Source organism: Vanacampus margaritifer, chromosome 20, assembly GCF_051991255.1.
Source record: "Vanacampus margaritifer isolate UIUO_Vmar chromosome 20, RoL_Vmar_1.0, whole genome shotgun sequence".
Taxonomy (NCBI): Eukaryota; Metazoa; Chordata; class Actinopteri; order Syngnathiformes; family Syngnathidae; genus Vanacampus; species Vanacampus margaritifer.
Window position 1 is genome coordinate 13093253 of NC_135451.1, and position 14644 is coordinate 13107896.

At 37.5% G+C, this 14644-nt stretch overlaps 1 protein-coding gene across 3 annotated transcripts in view; it reads left to right on the forward strand.

Moving 5' to 3' along the window:
- Nucleotides 1-14644, forward strand: part of LOC144040760 (uncharacterized) — a 68965-nt gene that overhangs the window by 47811 nt on the left and 6510 nt on the right. For all 3 annotated transcript variants that reach the window (XR_013289834.1, XR_013289835.1, XM_077555204.1), the window contains exon 4: nucleotides 11969-12058. Coding sequence is in view for 1 of the 3 variants with exons in the window: in XM_077555204.1 (XP_077411330.1) it covers nucleotides 11969-12058 (90 nt within the window). In the remaining 2 variants the exon portion in view is untranslated. The remainder of the gene's footprint in view (nucleotides 1-11968; nucleotides 12059-14644) is intronic.

The following is a 14644-nucleotide window of genomic DNA, read 5'->3' on the forward strand; positions in this document are numbered from 1 at the left end:
AAAAGGCTGGTTAAGTTACAGCTTGATGGTATAGAACTGCACTGCTTTGACAAAGGGTGTACCACAGGGCTCCTTTTAAAGTCCTCTATTGTTGCGGTCATATTTGTTTCCATCCATTTTCTATCGTGTTTATCCTGACCCCGGTCCAGCTGATGAGAAGCGCGGTATGTTCCTTGGTCTGCTCGCCACAAATAATCATTTAGTCTTCAGTGCATGTTTTTGCAATGCAGGAGAGATTTGAACCCAAGACCTCACAACTGTGAGACAAGCAAACCACTACCGCACTATGCTGCTCAAAATGAGGTTTGTTTTCTCACAAATATAAACAAGTTGGGTTGGACTACATGAGCCAAGATATTATGTGACTTGCTATGACTCTGCAAGAGTTACGCAACCCGTTTGACTGTCAGGTATTGAGATTGCTAATCATTTATTCAGCGTCCGAGGCAACAACAAAAACCTGAAAAAAACGGCGTGTCGTTTTTTTGGCGTGAAGCGCCTCTCTCTCAACATCAAAACCTGAATGAGTTTGGACTCGCCTGGCGCGTTACTTAAGAAAAAAGTGAAATACGAGCGCCGCGCGCCTGCTGCCGTCCGGCCCGAGGCGTCGTGGTCATTTCATCGATTTCGTGGCTGTAATTTATAACCGCGACCTTGTCCCGCTCTCTCTCAACGTCTGGGTCGTAAATAGCCCAGGAATCACATACTCCTACCTACGATTTACCGCAACAGCCCGACAACTTGGCCCCCGTGGGTCCCGGGGTGCAATGGCCGGAGAAAGAAAAATGGGAATCCAAACGCTGTTTGTCTTAAATTGGAGCAACAGCAAGTGTCTTATTTTCTTTTTCCACGGTTCATTCATAGTCGTGTGGGTTGTGCTCGGATAGACGCAGCTTCATGATTTAGTGACTTCATCTTTTAAAAGACTCGGGTATAAAACAAAAAACGATGTTTTGACTTTTCCTTGATTTATCCCCTTTTTTTCGATTTAGCGTCTGTTTAGTAGATGTTAACCCCAACAACTCTTTTGGGTTAAATGAATAACCCAAAAGGATGGTCATCCTGTTTTGACCCATATTTTTGACCCAACTCTTTTATAGAGTGTACATCACTAAAATGAGTTGGGTCAAAAATACTTAAGAGTTGCACCCAAAAAGTTGGGTCGAATGAATCAACCATATTTTTAACAAAACAACTCTGTAATTATGTAAACAACAAAAACTATTTTATTTTTATTTTATTTTATTTATTTATTTATTTTTTAAATTTTTAAATTTAATTTTTTATTTTTATTTTTTATTTTTTATTTTATTATTTTATTTTATTTTTTATTTTATTTTATTTTTTATTTTATTTTATTTTTTATTTTATTTTTTTACACACACACACACACAAAAAAAACTTTTGTTGTTGTTGTTTTGTAGGTTATTCATTTTTGACACAATTTCTGGGGTTCAATGACTAACCCAAAATGTTGGGTCCCTTTGGATGTTGGGTAAAAAAAAATCAAATACAGTTGCTAACTTGTGTCAGTTTGATCCGACTTACCCAACGTTGGGTCAAATTGACCCAAGTTAGTGGGTTGGTCCAATTTTTGACCCAGCAGTTTTAAGGTTGAGGTGAATTTCACACAGTTATCTAGAGTTCGTCTACAAAGTTACACACACGCATCAGTCCGATGCTGTGTGTTGTCACGCATCCCCCATCGTCTAATTGCCGCCCTTAACGAGGCGGCGCGGGTTCAGCCGGGAAACGCGCCGAGCTCAGCACATTTCCGACAAACGGCGCGAGAACCAGCGGGCAAGCGGAATAAACGTTTAATCCTCGGGAAGGCGCGTTCACGAAACGCGAGGAAGCAAATCTACGTATGCGTTGACTCGCTGTGACAGTAACCTCAGGTGTGAGCTCCGTCGTCACGGCGACGACCAGACCCGTTTTGAGTTGTTTGAACGAGAAGAGATGAAGGCTCCAATGAATAAACCAACACCACAGTGATTGATATTCCCCAAAGGCACCGCCGTTGAAAAAAGGATATTTAAATAAATAAAAATGGACCAAGAGTGTTAAAATATACAAAATGACGTTTGCAGTGGACCAACGTGTCAAATATTGTCCTCATTTTGTCATATTCGTCTTTCTTTAAAAAAAAAAAATAAAAATTCTACGATTCACAAATAGTACCCCATAATATTGTACAAAAAACAAACAGTAATGACATCATTAAATAACTGTTCATTAAGATGTCGCCACTCCTCCAAAATCATCAGTACGGCAGTAATTTTAGTCGCTCTTCACAGAGGATAAATAATATGTCTGTCGTTTTGTGTTCAATCAGTTGCCTAAAGGGTTATAGCGCCACAAAATAGATGCTGTTTAGCGGTAGCATCAAGCTAGCTGACTGAATTTGAGTCAATTATAGTTTTGTCAAATGTCCCATATAAGTCTGAAAAGATACCTTTTAATATTTTTCACGATTGATCATTGATGTCCAAAATGCTAATATGCTAGTATGCTAATGGTTCATTTTTGTTTTGTGTTAAACTAATGAATTGAAATGAATTCTTTACCTCAATTTTAAATCTGGCGTACCCCATTTTTAGGGAACGCCCTTGATGTATTTGGCATAACCCCTTTACCTGCGCACCACCTAAAATAAAAATACGAGATACTCGTTGAAAGGCACGCGCCCCCTCAACATCCCAATGGGTTTAATATGATAATCTACTTCTGGCACGTCAGCCAGACTAAATCCATTAAATAATAATGACAATCAAGAATTGGAATAATTGAAATAACTAGTTAGCACGTTAAACAGCAAGAAAAAAAAATCAAATTCTATCTTTATAATTTAATTATTCTTCAATGGCAATTAATTGTACTTTTGATGAATTTTAATAGAAAACCTTAATGAACTGGTGGGAGCGTTTCCTTTAAGTGGGGAATTGCGGTAATTTCAAACGGCGCCCCTCCAGTGATCCCTCGCCTCATCTCGGAGGTGAATAGCCTGGAGGTTCCGTCCTGAAAAGTGCGAGAATTAATGAAGCGCTCAAGGACAAACGGCGAGAAAGTTTGGCTGGAGGAGAGTCGCTCCATCAAGCGCTCCCGGGTAATAACCCGCACCAGCGCCATCTTTCTTTAATGCTGCCTGGCCAGCATAATAACCTGATTTCAAATCTTAGGGCGAAGGTTATCTACACTAAAGGTACATTTATTTATTTATTTTTTATTTTTTTTGGAGAGCTCAGTATTGTTCATTCGGTAATTTTACCGATTTGACATGTCATCATCATTGCTCTCCTTTATTTTTTATTTTTTGTATTATTATTATTATTTTATTTTTTTTGTATGTGCGTGCGTGTGTGTATTCATTAGTTCACCTAAAACCTATTAAAAAAAATCCCTTACTAAAGGTAAATTTATGCTCACAGTGCGTAGAAGTGGTGCGCTAATCGAAAAAAAAATAAAAATAATAATCAATAATATCGATACCAGTGTTGATATCGATGGATATATTTTAGCTGAACTTTCTCTCTCATGCATGTATGCAATGGAGGTGAATATTTCTTTCAAGTCAGGTTAGTTGGTCATTTCCTTTTTCATTTTTTTCAAGAAAAAGTGGAAAGCGTATTTAGTTCAAGTCATGTGACATATATTTAACCAATAACAGAGCAGTGCAGTCAATTTAAAAAAATGTCCTGACTTTCTTTTTATACGACCCCGTTGACTACCCGATCGATAGCAAAACAGGCAGCGTCACATATCACTCACGCCCCGTTAAAAATGCAGCGGTCAAACTTGGAGGTATACCCCCCGTATTTATTTGACCCAGAGGTTTGCGCACCCCACCCGCCCGCACGAAAATGGCGCGCCACAGAAGCTCCTCAATGTGTAATTTGCCGCAATCAGAGGACTCGCAGGCCTTCGGTCGGCGATGAATCATCATGACTTGAAATTGCTGCCAGACGCGGCACAATGGGGGGGTGCGCCTTTCTATTTTCGGGCCTCACTTTGTCCTCTCGCCGGGATTATTTACAGAGTTGCGGCACATCGAATTCAAGAATGGGCTCGTGTGACCCCGTCGTGGCGCTTTTTGAAAAAGTTTGTACTGTCTGATAGGTACCCCCCCCCCCCCCCCTTTCATAGTGAGCTTTAAAGCTGCAATCACGCAGCTCTTTCAACAACCAGACTCAGACGTTGCATCCTATTGAAGAAAAAACAAAAAAAGTCTTTTGTCTATTTTTTTTTAAGAGCTGTCTTATTAGTTATTTTCAAGGCACAGACAACAACAAAAAAGAACTGATTGAAGCTTTTGTTGCTAGTGGAGCTCCTAACCGCCACCATATTGAGAATCCTTGTTGTGTACTTTAAAATATTGCATTTTTCTCCATTTTTCTTTTTCTTTTTTTTACGGTGAGTAATTTGTTGGGAAGCTTTGTTTTTTAGAATATTTGTGTTTCTTTTTTTCCAGAGTATTTTTTTTCTGTTTTACAGAATTTTTCTCCTTCTGTTTTTCTGTTTTTCTAAAAGTTTTTTTTAGAATATTTTTGTCCCTTTTTTTTCAGAGTATTTTTTTTTCTTTTTTACAGAATTTTTTTTCTTCTGTTTTTCTGATTTTTTAAAAGTTTTTTTTGATTTTTTTCCCCCTTTTTTTGTAATGTTTTTTTTCCTGTTTTTGAGAATATTTTTGTCCTGTTTTTCAGAATATTTCTTTGACAAAAAAAAAATCCAGAAAATGGAAACTGATCTATATTTAAAAATAATTTTTTCGTTGAATTTTTTTCCCCCTGGTTTTGAAAAAAATATTTCCTCAGTTTTCCCTATTTTTGATATATTTTTGATTTATTTTTTATTATTAAATATTTTTGAATATATTAATTTTTTTATTGACAGAAAAAAAACAGCAAAAATATTTCATAAAATGGGAAAAAAACTCTAAAAAAAACAGAAACAAAAAGCCCTTTTTTATTTTTAAGTGAATGCAATACGTTTCCATAATCCGGAACACTTTATTGCACTGTATTACTGTTGATGTGAATTAAACATTCATAGACAATTTAGGTAAAAAAAAAAAAAATCTATTGTGCTAAAACGTTAAATACAACTTAACTGCACCAGGCAGCGAGTCCATGCCACACTGTGAGAACCATATCCTAAATTATTAACACTGGCAAACATTTTTCATATTCCAAAAAATGCGTTTCTCAGGACATTTCAGGCCACTATTTGCTGGCGGTACATTTGTGATGCAGCGCACACGTGTCACAAGCTGCTTAATTCTTCCACAGTCGCACTGAGAAAATGTTAATGCTGTTGTCTTCCCTGGGAAGGCTCACGAGCCGACATGACCTCGTCTAACACAGGCTCCGAGAAACCCAGCAGGTGGCAACAAAAAAGAGAAAATAACCCAAGGAAGGGGGGGGGGTGGCGAATAATATGTCTCCAGATGATTCGTACTTCCCCGCGGATACAATACGACACATGTTGCGGTTGAGGAAGTAGCGGCCAATTAAAGGTCGAGTGAGGACGCGCGGAAATCCACTTGGATGCTTGATGAATGACCACAGAAAAGGGAGCGAGCTGGAAGCCGGCCGAGACGTCTGCTGGCCTTAAGTGATGTTAGCGCCAAAAAGCCAATACGCTATCTACCTTGTAACGCACACCTCAGCTGCAGCAGTACACAACTTGAAGTGCATCCATACACCTGGGAGGGGGAGCTTTATTGATTTCGAGCACCGCAAAAAATGCACTTGAAGTGCAAAGCGCTGTTTGTCGGGAGTTTACTTTTAGCCTCCATCTTATTAAAAGGCAGGTCCACTCAAAATGTCCACAAGTGATTGTTTAATCCGCGTTTCTTAATGTGCCAATGTATATGTACACTCTAAATCAATTGGGTCAAAAGTAACCCAATTATGGATGAAAAATGGACCGATCTACTTTATGGTTCAATTTGACTCACTTTTCGGGTTGTTTTATACATGATGACCCAAATTTGGGTCAAATTAAGTAAAAAAATGTTTTACAAAAAAAATTGCAGATAAACTTCCAATATGCATTTCTTATGAAAAATGCTTTGGCTTGGCTTCTCTATTTTTTATTTTAAATTAAAAAAAAAAATTTTTAAATGGGGAAAAAAATAGCGAATAGGTGACAAACAGCGAATATGCGGGGGTCCATTGTACGAGAGAAAACATATTCATAATTCCCCCCAAAATAAAAAAAATTAATTAACAATTTTTTTTCTTCTTTTTTCTTCCATTAAAAAAAAAAAAGTGTTAATCAGGAATCACACAGTGTGGGTGCAGCCCACATGTGGCTCATCCCTATAAGCTAACAAAAAAAAAATCAAAGTTAATCAAAAATCATTTTTACACCAGGAAGCACCACCCTCTAAAACAGTTGGGTCAAAAATAACCCAACTATGGATGAAAAATGGACCGATCTACTTTATGGTTCAATTTGACTCACTTTCCGGGTTGTTTTATACATGATGACCCAAATTTGGGTCAAATTAAGTAAAAAAATGTTTTACAAAAAAAATTGCAGATAAACTTCCAATATGCATTTCTTATGAAAAATGCTTTGGCTTGGCTTCTCTATTTTTTATTTTAAATAAAAAAAAAAAAAATTAAAATGGAGAAAAAAATAGCGAATAGGTGCCAAACAGCGAATATGCGGGGGTCCATTGTATGAGAGAAAACATATTCATAATTCCCCCCAAAATAAAAAAAATTAATTAACAATTTTTTTTCTTCTTTTTTCTTCCATTAAAAAAAAAAAGTGTTAATCAGGGATCACACAGTGTGGCTGCAGCCCACATGTGGCTCATCCCTATAAGCTGACAAAAAAAAAAATCTAAGTTAATCAAAAATCATTTTTACACCAGGAAGCACCACCCTCTAAAACAATTGGGTCAAAAATAACCCAACTATGGGTCAAAATTGGAGCGATCCTCTACTTGGGTCAATTTGACCCAAATTTGAGTCTTTTAGTGTAAAACAACTCATAAATATTGGGTCAAAAAAATTGGGTCATTTTGTATAAAACCACCCAGAATGTTGGGTCAAATTGACCCTTAAAGTGGATTGGTCCATTTTTGATCCATAATTGGGTTACTTTTGACCCAACTGAGTGCAACTTCCTAACACACATCAGGACGCCTGGTGCAGCCCAAAAATCAAAAAAAATTATACTTTTAGTGAGGGAGCGGGGCAATTTTCATTAATTTTGTAAGATCCGTATCTTACGTGGGGGGGTCGTACACTTAAAATGTTCACTTTTATGTCAAGGAGCCCCAGGAATTCTTCTTAATCTGTTTGTTTTAGCCCATCTATGGCGTTTTGCATTGTTTGTTAGCATTAAGCTAAACAGACTTTTCTCAGGCAAAGCAACTTTAGTTTTTTGTTTTTTTTCATTGCTCGTCGCGTCACAATGGAACATTTCCCGTCAACCCACAATAACAAAATGGCTGTATGCCGCCGTCCTGAAGCGGAGTTTCTCGCGGGTATGATTCCTAAAGTGCATTGGGGTCGTAATCTGACCCATAAAAAAAGAAATAAAAAAAATGTGGACTTTTCCTTTTTTGCTCATCTCAGCACGAGTAAAGTGATTTATTGCCGTCTTAAAACTACCTGACAGAGTTGCACCGGCCGCTTCTAAATGCTGCGCAAAGTCATAAATAATTTACGGGCCGCCGCAGAAAAAAAATATCCCACTTAATTATTCAGTAATTAAGAATGCAAGTCATCTTTTTTGATAACTTGCTCCTTGTTGGTTTTTGTGTTTCCTTGAAGAATGCCTGTCTGCGTTTGTGCTGCTTTGAGTGACGCCGCTAATTAGAGTCGTCTTCAGTTCAAAGTCGTAATTAATCTTGAGACATTTCACTTTTTTTTTTTTTTTTTGGCGGTTTGTGCTGTGCCCATATGTGGACCAAAAGAGAGTTTTGTTTTAAATACGGAGGAACAGGAGTTGGGGATTAGCAGATAATTAGTGCGCTTGGATTAATTAAATTGGCACATTTACATGTATCCTAATTGTGGTGGCAAGCTCATTTGCATCATCTTGCCTCGCTTGTTTTCATTTTGTTTGCTTCCAGCACAAACTCACATGTTGCATTCGTGCGCCTGTTGAGCTCCGAAACCCCCAAAATAATATTACACCCGTGTACGCTGTTATGCGATTTATTCGTATCCAGCCCAGTCCAATCCAACTTCATTTCTTAATCACTTTAAAAGCAACCGCAATGCACAAAAGAGATGGACAGAGCACTACTATGCAATATGGGATGTTAAAACATGTACAAAAAAATTATATATATATTTTTTTAAAGATTTGCAATGTATTTACATCATAATCTGATTGACACATTATCAGAGTGAATCTTAACGTACTCGAGTGAATCGTATCCAATCTAAATTGGAATGAACAGTTTAGTAATTTGAGTGACTCTTTTCCTGATTTAATCATATTACCTTGTAATTGGAGTGAATCATATCGCATTGTAATGATAGCGAACCGTATCGTATTTACTGTGACCCGTATCGTAATTGCACCTTAATTCAGGTAATTGGAGTGAATCGTTTTACCTAATAATTCAGATGAATTGTATAGCAATGAATGAGTCTAAGTCAAGTCATGTGACCAAGTCCTCCCTCCTCCATCCTCTCCGGTGGATCGCAGTGGGAAGGATCGGTTTCCTAATAAAAGTGAATCAAAACATAATTGGAATGAACCGTATAGTAATTAGAGTGGCTCGTGTTGCAATTGGAGTTAATCATGCGACATCGTAATTTGTGTGAAAGGTACCTCATGGGACAACTTTGAAGTCAACCAGAGTCACAGAACCAATTTTGTCCCACTTTAGAAAATTCCATCATTGCTGGACGACAGTGTTCACGTGTACTTTTCAGATTTATCAATTGTCATGTACAGATTACAAGAGCCTTATGAATAAATAGCACACACAAAGAAATGGCCGAACTGGAGCTGCTCACAATTTTGGACAGTTTTGTGTACTAAATAAAATTTATTTAGCATTCGAAAACAGAAAACATTGTTTTTAACCACACCTGAACTGCTAACCTGGTAACCCATTTCTTGGTTGCTTTCACTTATCGCTATTGGTAGTTTTTTACAACTTGTTGGATCGAAATCTTGACCCAATGTGCTAAATCAAATCCTCAGCCCAATGCGTTACACTCTAAAAAGTAGTTGGGTCAAAAATAACCCAAATTGGGTCTAAAACGGAGTGACCCAACATTTTGGGTTATTGAAAACTCAAAGAAAGAATAACCGACAAAACAACCCCCAAAATTGTGTCGTTTTGTATAAACAAATACACACACACAAAAAAAAAAAAAAAACGGTAACAGTAGTTTTGTGCAAAATAACCCAAAAACTTGAGTTGTTTTGATCCAACTTGTTGGGTTAAATAAATAACCCATAAAGATGGGTCAGTCCTTCTTTCACCAAATTTGGGTTATAATTGTTTTTTAGTGTGCACTATAAAAAACGTTGGGTCAAAAAAAAACTCAATAATGGGTCAAAAACTGAACTTTCTGGATTATTCACTCTAAGAACACTTGGGTAGAAAATAACCCAATTTGGGTAAAAAATTGACCAGACCACTATTTGGGTCAATTCGACCCAATTTTTATTTTTATTTTTCACAAAATCACCCGTTTTTTGGGGGTTGTTTTATACAAAGTGACCCAATTTCAAATTGACCCAAGAAGTGGATTGGTCCATTTTTGACCCAAATTGAGTTACTTTTTTACCCAACTGTTTTTAGAGTGTTCATTTAATCTTCTTTTCTTTTTTTTTAATGCATTGCTTTGTGTCATTTGACCCAACTATTTGGGTAAATGAACAGGGTCGGTCCCCTTTTGACCCAAACTGGGTTATTTTTGACCCAACGTTTTTTAGTGTGTATGTATATAAGAGACTCTTAAGATAAATGATACTTGGCAGCGAATTCAGGCCCTGAAAGTGGGAGGACAAGTTGACACGAGGTAAGATGACTTTTCCAACCCAATCTTTTCTCTGCATAATTATATGAATTAAATTAATTGAGGCTTGTACATTTGCATATCTGGGTTATTCCTCTTTCATTGGGAAGCAAGTCTATAGGGAGGGAAAAAATTATTACAAGGCGCCAGACAGTCCGACTCCTCCACGTCTGCCTTTTTTTCCTCACCTTCTCAGGGGAGGGATCGGTCCCAACACCTTGGGAGAAAAAAAAAAAAGGATGGGAATGTATCAGGGCGCAATATAGGAGTCACATCAACGAGGTGTTTTAATGGACTTTGCCACCCTTGTTAAAACACACCATCGGTGATGTCTTTAAATAGCACACATTTTTTTTCTACTATATATAAAATGGTGGAGTCATTTGTTTTGCCAGGGCAGGAATGAGAATCACTTGTGAAGGCAATTTCATTGGACTCGCAATCTGATTGTGACCAGTAAACGCTACGTGGGGAATATGCCTCCATGCTCCGGCAAGCCTTATTGCTTCGGCGTACGAATATTGGCCTCCCCCCACCCCCACCCTCTTGTTATTGGGTGAAAAGACTCCGTAGCTAATATTAGCCTCCCACTTCAAATTAAAGGCAACAAACTTTCATTTCCCCAAAGCCACACTCCTGACATTTTAAAGTATTTTCCCATTTTGTGAAGGAGGTGGTCCCCAAATTAGGTTCATTTACCAAAAATAAAGTAAAAAGCCTTTTTTTCCCTCCCGTTTAATATATCTACTGTGGATATTAAATGTCTACACACCCCTGCTCAAATGCCAGGGTTTCTGATATAAAGGTAGTTTTCAATTCAACTGAATTAAAAATAAATAATTGCAAAAGTGTCCACACCCTCTGATAACATTCTCTACACTTGAGAAACCGTTGAGTGGAAAAATAACCCAATGTGCACTCTAAAAACAGTTGGGTCAAAAGTAACCCAATTATGGATCAAAAATGGACCGATCCACTATATGGGTCAATTTGACCCAACTTCTTTATGAGTTGTTTTACACTAAAAGACCCATTTTTGACTCAAAGTTGGTAGTGTAAAACAACTCGTAAAAAAAGTTGGGGCAAATTGACCCAGGTAGAGGATCGGTCCATTTTTGACCCATAGTTGGGTTATTTTTTACCCAACTGTTTTAAGAGTGTGTAAAAAAAAAAATAGGACCAATTCACTCTATGGGTTAATTTGACCCAATTTATTTACCCATTTTGGGTGGCAGTTGGGGTATCAAATTAGCCCAAGCAATGAATTGTTCCCTTGTTTTTTTTTTTGTTTTTTTGTGTGAAAAAAAATGGACCAATTCACTATTTGGGTTAATTGGACCCAACTTTTTGACCCATTTTGAGGGGAAGTTGGGGTATAAAATGAGCCCAAGCAGTGAATTGTTCCATTTTTCTAATGAAACTTTTTTTTTCCGTCAAAAAATGGACCAATTCACTATTTGGGTTAATTTGACCCAATTTATTTACCCATTTTGGGGGGAAGTTGGGCTATCAAATTAGCCCAAGCAATGAATTGTTCCTTTTCCCCAAAAAATGCTGCTTTGTTTTTTTTTTGTTTCTTTTGTTTTTTTGTTTTGTGTGTAAAAATTTTTTGGGACCAATTCACTATTTGAGTTAATTGAACCCAACTTTTTGACCCATTTTGGGGGGCAGTTGGGGTATCAAATTAGCCCAAGCAGTGAATTGTTCCATTTTTTTAATGAAACTTTTTTTTTCTGTCAAAAAATGGACCAATTCACTATTTGGGTTAATTTGACCCAACTTTGTGATCCATCCATTTTTTTTTAGGGGGGGGGGGGGGTGATTTATACAAAACAATCCAGAAAGTTGGCTCAAAATGACCTAAGTACTGTAGTAGATAAAAACAAACACACGCACACCTGACACCAACAAATATATTTCACATGTTCTAATAGGCTTTTCTTGATGTTTGATTCTCTTTCTAGAAGAAACAGAAGGTTTTGTCAGACGGCAGGTGAGGAAAATCAGCGCAGACGCATGACGCATGACGCAGCCGCCACCATGCCTCACTATAGGTATGTTATTGTTATCATCCAAAAAGTTCTACCTTGATTTCATTGAAATGTAACAAAATCCCCCCCATGTGGGAAAAATGTGTTAAGGTCCTGAAGATTGTACTGAAATGGAGTCCGATCAGTATTCCACAAGTAGCCTCATGTGCTTTTGGCAGCATATCGACTAATTCCATAATCTGCTCACATCAAACAGCAACACTAAATGATTCTGATTAGGTTTGTAATGAATGATTTTCCACTCCTGTTTGCCCTCACTGTCTCTTTTGCGTAACGACCCTGGAAAACTCATCCATTTTTCGCAGCGCGTTATCAAAACAGTGATGATGACTTCTCTGCAGCAGCCATGTCGATTGCCAATATGAATTTATGATCAGGGTTTCAGACATAGCCCCTCCCCCCCCCCCCTCCTCCTTCTGAATATAATGCCTGTCTGTCTGGAAAGAGCAGAATAACAATTGACCTAATGCAGTTGTGAAGGAGCTGTTCTGTCCGCTGCCCCTCGAGAAGCATTCTGCCTTCAATTGTTTCAGTCGTCCCGGCGGGAAACAAACGAGTGCGGACGCATTCAATCGTTCATTCACAGCCCCCTCATAAGGCACTTTTTCAATCAACTCATATATTCTCTGATTTCAGCAGATGTCATCATGGTGGGTCCAATTTGCAAATCTTACCTTATATTCAAACTTCAGTGCCTTTAGACAATGATTCAGTAGACCAGTGGTTATGATTTTATTTATTTTTTTATATCAAGTAATATCACATTGAGTCCATTAAAATTTAGGTGAAATAAAAATAAACTCAACGAGCAGACTATGAAATAATTATCTACAACACGGTATGCCATCTATATAAATATGAAGCAAAACACATTTTAATATATTTATGCTTTTTTTTTTCTTCAATTAAACAACACAATGTGGACTTTGAAGCTGCTTGCATTATAGTGACACTTAGTGTTCAATCACCAGCGTTTTACCTCGTTGGCTTACGGTGAAATGATACTGCCCCCTTTTGGTGATTAACATGTGGTGCACACTTGCAATAAGGGATGGAAAATGAGGGGATTTGTAATTTACCAAGTCTGTTTTACCATTACAGTATTTTAAATAAACATCCATCCTTTTTCCAAACCGCTTATGATATGTCATGTTCGAAAATATATACTGCCTTTATGTTATTTCCATGTAAAAAATGTATTTATGTTAAGTAAAGTCTAGAAAAAGTTTTTTTTTTTTAAAAACAAGCAGACATTTTTATTTTTTTTCATAAAAAAACCTTTATTCTTGTTAAAAATGTGCTTTCAATGAAATATTGGCAAAACCAGTTGCCATTTTCATGCTTGGCGGGGTTAGTGTCTGCTGAAAGTAACTAGTAACGTAACTTGTAATCTAACTTAGTTACTTTTAAAATCAAGTGATCAGCAGTTAGTTTTTGAAGGTAGCTGGTAATGTCTAATCTACTTTGGCATTTCCACTATATAGAGTACTGCTCTTTAGCGGGTTAGCACTTAGCAAAGTCAATGATATTATTAGCAGAGAGGTCATAACCTAACCAACAATTTTGCCTAAGTGTGTAAACACAGGCATTTGCTGTTGACTTTTTGTTTTATAAACTACAACTTCCAACTTGATTCATGAACATGAAAAAAATCCATGAGTTCACTTTTTAGGGTGGCGGACAATTAAGGAAGGTATTAAAGCCGCTTGAGAAAAATGTTCCCGTGGGTGGAAATTTACTACAATTTACTACAACAACAAAAAACGACTTGACGGGAAACTAAATTGCTTCTGGCTGAGCGGATTTGCCACAAAAATATAGTACCAGAAAATGAGGCACTTTTTAAGTTAAGTGTTATCTTAATGAGAAAGCGTCCCCTATAGAAAGTGTCCCTCAGGGCATTGCAAGGTAAAGCTTTGTATGTGAATGTGACTGCTGACAAAAGCACCAGGATGAATTTTGACGTCATTATTTTCTGCTCATATTCAGCCAAATATTTCAGAACACGATTTTTGACGTATCGTACGTCCTCATGCGCTGGCTGTAATTTTTTTTACAACATGCCATAAAGCGCATCGTGGCGTCATCTCCCTTTACGGCCTCTTTTCCTCCCTTAATCAAATAGCTTATTAATTACACGCCATGACACTGAACACCGCACAAAACACGGCATTTCTGAAGGTTTTATCTGTGCTTCACTTTTATTGTATGTCGGGGCCATTACAAATGCTTTAAAAAAAAAAGCTCGTTAAAGAGGCCCAGAATTGACATGAAATAAAAATAACAAAGGATGCCATTTTGTTCCTTCCCGACCTGTCACGTTCTGTCATTATGTTTCTAGCCTCAACGTGATGCAGTTTCAGTCCTTCCACACGGTGTCACTGTTGCACCCAGTTGTGATGTGAGCTGTCTGGCTGTTACCACCAAAATGTACTAAATGGACCTTTAAACATGTCACGCTGCCAAACTCGATAACTAGCACAGCATCTATTTGAAAGTGTTACGCAATCAGGCGTGTCACACCGCATCCCGTGACCACGTTTCTCTGTACTTTTGAAAATCGACTGTTCCAATTGAATGGAAATTAAA